The following is a 6,000-nucleotide window of genomic DNA, read 5'->3' on the forward strand; positions in this document are numbered from 1 at the left end:
TCCAGGATTTTCCTATATAAGATAGGGGGGGATTATTAGGGGTTATTTTTAGCCGTAAATTTTATTGGAGGTCTTAGTCTACTTACTGTAGAACTTAGATCTTTGGCTATATTATATTTTTATAAAAATAATTTGATATATTTACATTCTGAGTGGGGAAAAGGGGGGGGGGGGGGGTTGTTAGCTTAAGATGATATATATGGGAACAGACAAATTTCGGATGGGGAAGGAAGGAGAGGGGATTTTATTTATAATTAACAAAATCTATTCATAATAGAACATAGATCATCAGCCTCGTAGCCATAATAGAGCCACGGGAGTTTGGTATGGGGTAAATTGGGACTGGATACGTAAAATTAATTTGACCTAATAATAAATAAGTGGTTGAGTCGATTGAGTTGGATAATGGGTAATATATCATAAATACCAAGTAATTTTATATAAATAGTATAAAATATTGGGTAAGTGTTTAAGTGATATTATACATGCAGGCTGAGATGGAGAAGGAAAAAAATGGACAGGGGGGGGGGGGGGTATTCCAAATTAAAATGGTCGCCAATTATATAACATTTATTTAACCGAGGTAACATTTATAATATACGATTAAACATAAGAGAAGAAAGGGACAGGTTATTCGAGTTTTGATCTGCCCTCCCCCACCCCCTCCAATGTTTGAAGATAATTTGATTGGTGGCTAACCCTCTATCGTATGTTTAGAATTTATTAAGCAAGGTAAATTGGTGAAAAAAAACACATCCGAAGATATGTTAATTTTTTATATAACCCAATAGCAACTCATTTTTATATGAGATATGTTTTCCTGATATTTTGTTTAAAAAAAAATTTTGAATATATTGTTTATTAATTAAATTATGACAAAGATGGTATTGTTTAAATTTATTTTTCATAAATTATAATATAAAGTTTATTTCATAAAAAAAAAATTTATTGTGTTTACAAAATATAATTACGAAAAAATAAATAATTAAAATTTAATTTAAGTAAATTATTATTTTTTATAATTAATTAATTTTTAAAATTTAATTCTGAAAAACAAGTATAGATAGGCTTTAATGACTAAAAATAAGCGATTTCGGTTCATTGAGATGCGCGTCGAAAAAAAATCCTTAAGCATTGCAGGCTCGAGTTAATTTAATCAGGCTTTCTTAAATTTAGAAGATTCTTAAGTAAAGATTTTAGCCAAAATTATCTTACACACTACTTGAGATTTCGATAATAAATGTTCCAACCCTTTCTGCGATCTATGAATAAAATCTCATTGCGTAAAAACTAAGTTGCTTTTTGCTTAAAAATCTATACGAAAAAATAGTAAAATAAATTTAGTTATTTTTGACCTGTTAAACCCCGATTCTCTTTTACAGTGCTGTTTAAGTAATGTCTTTATTTGCGTTACTATTTTTTAAAATTAACCAGTAACAATACTAGAAAAAAATTATAATTGTTTTACTAAATTAAAATAAATATATACACCTGCTAAACGTTCCTATATGGAATCAACATTTTGAAAAGCAATTTCTTGTTAAAAAATGGTTAGAAAAAAGAGTATTGTAATAAAAAAAATTATAAAATTTGCTTTATTCGTTATTTTTTTGAAAGTAAAGAAGAATCAATGTAAGAAAAAGTAACGTAACGGGTATCACTTTCGGAAAGTAACGAATAGGATAACGAAGTTCCTTTTTTCGAACAATAACGGACATTAACGTTACATTTTTAAGTTACCTTTTATAGAGCACTGATTTTTTTTATAGTATAAAATTATACTATGTAGATCAGAAAAATATTCTTCGTCGAGAGATGAATATCATAATTGTCAATAGGGATAGTCTATTTCTAATATAGTTGTACCCTACTTGCTTCTGGCATCAATGAATTAGTATGGTCTCCTTTAACTGACTCTATAGGCATAATGCCTATTAATATTAGGGTTATTGAAATAAAATCCCAAAAATTTTCAAGGGTAAAACCAACAAATTTTTATTAAATTACTATAGACGTTGTTTTTCCTTACATTTTCCTCGGTGGTTATAATATAGTAGGGGGGTAATGGCTAAAAAAAATAAAGGCTAATTGAGGCGTGAGGTTGTTTATTCCTTCTTCGAAAACCTACCGTGATGGTTTTCAGCTGTTAAAACTAGGTTTCACCATTTTTCTGGCGGGCTTATAATCTATTTTCCAAAAAAATATAGATAATTCTTGTTCCTTCTTCAAAAGTTCTTTCCTTCCCATTTATAAACGAAAAATCGAAATCATTATTGCGAAATCGATTTGATTCAAATAATATTATACCTTTCTTTTCTGTTTCGATTTTGACTTTTTAAAGAAGGAAGAAAAAATAAAATAATATAACAACATAAAATAGTAGTAGTATAAGTTGATCAACTAAAAAAATATGGAATACAATAATATACGCGTGAAAATTACGTTACAATGTTGTCGTTACTCGTTATTGTTTTAAAAATTTTAAAAAAGGTGTAAAAAAACCTGTCTAATTTGAACCCTTTCCCAATCTTCGCCTAAAAGCGTGCTAATTTAATTTGAAAAACTTGTTTTAAACTAAGTTGGGAAAAAATTTAGGTGACTCAAGTCTAAAATAAAATTGTGACAAAACAAATTTATTTTATATATATTAAATAATCATATTATTATAACACTCTGAGTTATTGTGTTTTTTTTTTATAAAATTTTTTAGAAGTTAAGCTCTTTAATATGATAATTTTTAAGCAAATTTTTTTTAAAAAAATTGATATTTAACAAAATAAAATACTTTCCGTGAGGATTAAAAAATATTAAAATTAAAATATTATTTACAATTTATTGAATGTTGAGTGTAATGTAAAGTGTTTTCAAAGGATTATAATTTTTAAAAAAAACAGAATGATTTAAATGAAGAACGTATCTTGAATAATAATTTATTCATTATTTGGGTATTTTCGATCAAGAAAATATAAATAATATAGTATAGAGGATGTATATTTTTTTAAAAAACATACTCAGTGACATTAGTTAGATGCAGCCGCTCCTAAACCATAAATGTACTCCAAAAATTTGTAACAGGGATTGAAAATTTATATATTTCAGCTCTATATTTAACTAAAATTTACTTATATAATACAAAAAAAAACACTTTCTTTCCTTCCTTCCTTTCATTTCGCTCTCGCATTACGATGAGCGCGAATCCAAATTGGCTTATAACGATTTTTATTCCTCCAGCCAAATTAGGCCTTTACAAAAAAAGTTGATATAATATATTATTTCGAAATCATGTCCATTTTAGAATAAGAAAGTAAATTTTATTTAATTTGTAAATGGCTTTTCGATGCACTGTTTTGTTCAACCTATTAATTAATTATGATTATACATCTAAGATTGCATGATAAAATGCTTAAATTATTTTTTATTAAGTTGCAAAAAGCAAAAACTCTCTTTCTGTGTGGGTAGGGGAAGAGTATAAATGTATATGGATGTACTGCAGCCTCAAATGTGCTGTATAGATATTAAGGGATGCCATGCCTTTAAAACATTTTTAAAAAAACGATACAATGTAAGTTTTATTAGTACAAAAATTAAAATTTTACGTGGTAAAATATTCACAGGGCCTATTTATTATGAAATTATTTTTTGTTATATCAAATTTCTCAAATAATGTTAGCACTTGGAAAGATTAAAGTAATAAAATAAAAACATTAATATAAAGAGTATGAAAAGATTATATACAAGGCCAAGATTACAAATTTTGGCCAAGTGCTCATGGGCTAGAATTTCAAGCACGTTAAGGTTTTCATGTGGTTTATTATATAATTTTTATTGAATGCAATTTGGAAGAAAATATAATTATAATTTTTTAAAAATATTGATAATAAAATAATGTCTCCATTTATAATTTTTATTTAGATTAAATTTTCATTTATTAACAATATTTTGATTCGAAATTGTAATTTTTTATAATATGATTGGCTATAATAATATATTAGTTCTAATAAATTTTCAATGTTCCAAAAAAACTACAATAATGTATTTTAAAAAAAGCATCCCACCCCAGTAGAAAACTGGCTACACATTTTCCCCTGACTATTATTAGCCAAGCATGAAGCCAATTAGTACTAGTGGAGAGGGGAGTACTGGGAGCAAAGACCTAACAAGATGTTTTTGACATGTTTTAAATAAAATAACGGATATACCCTAGTCACTCCTGCTAAAATTCAAATGATATCCCCCCCCCCTTAATGTTAGAGGTGTCTGTCAAAACTAAAACAGCTGCAATATTATATAAATAGTGAAATTTAAAGATATATTATCCTCGTGCTTCAGAAACTATAATGTGAGATAACTTCCAATTTAATTATGCAGTTTTTTAAAAAAAATATTGCACCAAATATAAATATCAAATGCTTGGGCCTTAATTTTTGTAACCAATGTATAATTAAGATTATCAATCAAAATCAAAATAAATATTACTTTGTTCCTGGTTAGAAACAATCTCGACTGTTCCGAAATTTACATCGATCAAAATTTCATAGTTTTTGATATAATCAAAATTTGGAGCTAGGTAATTTGCGATTTTTAAATAATTATTTAAGCGTTTTGCTGTTGAATATATTAGAACCCATGAATTTTTTTCATTTATAAATGTGTCTCTCTCGATGATTTGAGTCAGAGTTAAATAGGAACTCATTACATTATTGAATTTAAGTTAATCGCAGAAATATTTTTTTAAAAAAAATTCGGCGGTAATAGGAATCATATGTTTTTTAAAATTTTATTATAAAGTGTAACAATTATCCACAAAAAAAACGTTAATTTTAAATAAGCATTAACAAATTTAACAATCATAACGAAATACAGAATATATATTATTAAATAATGTAACAAAATATTTAAATAAAAATATATAAACCCTTAGAAATATAAAATTATTAACAGCGTATAACTTTACTAAAAAAATCTGTATAAATATATATTTTTTAAAGCTTTAACAAAAACATTTATATAAAAATATTAAGAAAATAATACAAGGTTTATCTTAGCCATGCTAAAAATATATATTGGTTAAAATTTAAAAGATAAACAATCAATACTGGTGTTGTATATATATAATTCAATTAACAGCTATATTATTATGTTTTTTAATTTAATTATCGGAACTTTAAAACTGGATACTATCTTGCACGTAGGATTGTGAATCAAACCAGCATGACAAATTGTTGTTATTATTGTCTATATTTTTTATATCATCCGTAAACGTAAAATACCCATTTTCTTCATAAAACAGTTGTTGAGATGTTTGAGGCTAGAAAAATAGTGTATCAATTATTTTCAAACCCGATATTTATAATATTTTAAATTTTTACAAAAATTATATAATAGAATAAATCTGTATAAATAATAAGCTAGATCAGAATCTAAAAATCAGATATTTGATCCAATTTCCGTTTTTAATAAACTTTCAAAATTTATAATAAATATTTCTGATCCCATCCCGCTGATAATGCTATATTAAAAGCTGTCCGATTAAGAATTTTGCCAAAATAATATTACGTAAGCCTCGAGATTTACAAATAGAGGTCTGAACTTTTCCACCATCAACAAAATCTCCAGGTTTGTATAATCTTATTTTGGTTAAAATATTGATCAGGCCGTTTTTAAGCTCAACCACCATCGCTGAACCTATCAATAAAAATCTTCAACATAAATGATATTTCTAAATCTAAACCTAGTTATAATTAGTGGTTAAACGGCTCGTTTTAAGCCGATAAAACGGTTAACTCAATATTTTCGCCAAAAATATTGCCTAAGCCTCAAGATTTCGATAATATATATTTAAATCTTTGTTTCTTCTATTAGCAAAATCCAGGCATGCGTAATATTTTTCTGGAGGAAATATTGAGTTATCCGTTTTTAAAAATCGGCTCAAAACGAGCCGTTTAACAACACTTGTTATAATATATATCATTCCTAACTAATAATGTTATATAAGTTTTA

The 6,000-nt window shown here is 26.2% G+C and overlaps 1 protein-coding gene across 2 annotated transcripts in view; it reads right to left on the reverse strand.

The window, feature by feature from the left end:
* LOC135923387 (uncharacterized) overlaps window positions 1-4,718 on the reverse strand; it is a 42,532-nt gene extending 37,814 nt beyond the window's left edge. For both annotated transcript variants that reach the window (XM_065458098.1, XM_065458097.1), the window contains exon 1: window positions 4,477-4,718. In XM_065458098.1, coding sequence (XP_065314170.1) covers window positions 4,477-4,693 — 217 coding nt within the window. In that variant the 5' untranslated portion in view covers window positions 4,694-4,718. The remainder of the gene's footprint in view (window positions 1-4,476) is intronic.
* Between the last annotated feature and the right edge of the window lie 1,282 nt (window positions 4,719-6,000).

The sequence above is a fragment of the Gordionus sp. m RMFG-2023 genome, chromosome 2, assembly GCF_954871325.1.
Source record: "Gordionus sp. m RMFG-2023 chromosome 2, tfGorSpeb1-WG-v2, whole genome shotgun sequence".
NCBI classification, from domain to species: Eukaryota; Metazoa; Nematomorpha; class Gordioida; order Chordodea; family Parachordodidae; genus Gordionus; species Gordionus sp. m RMFG-2023.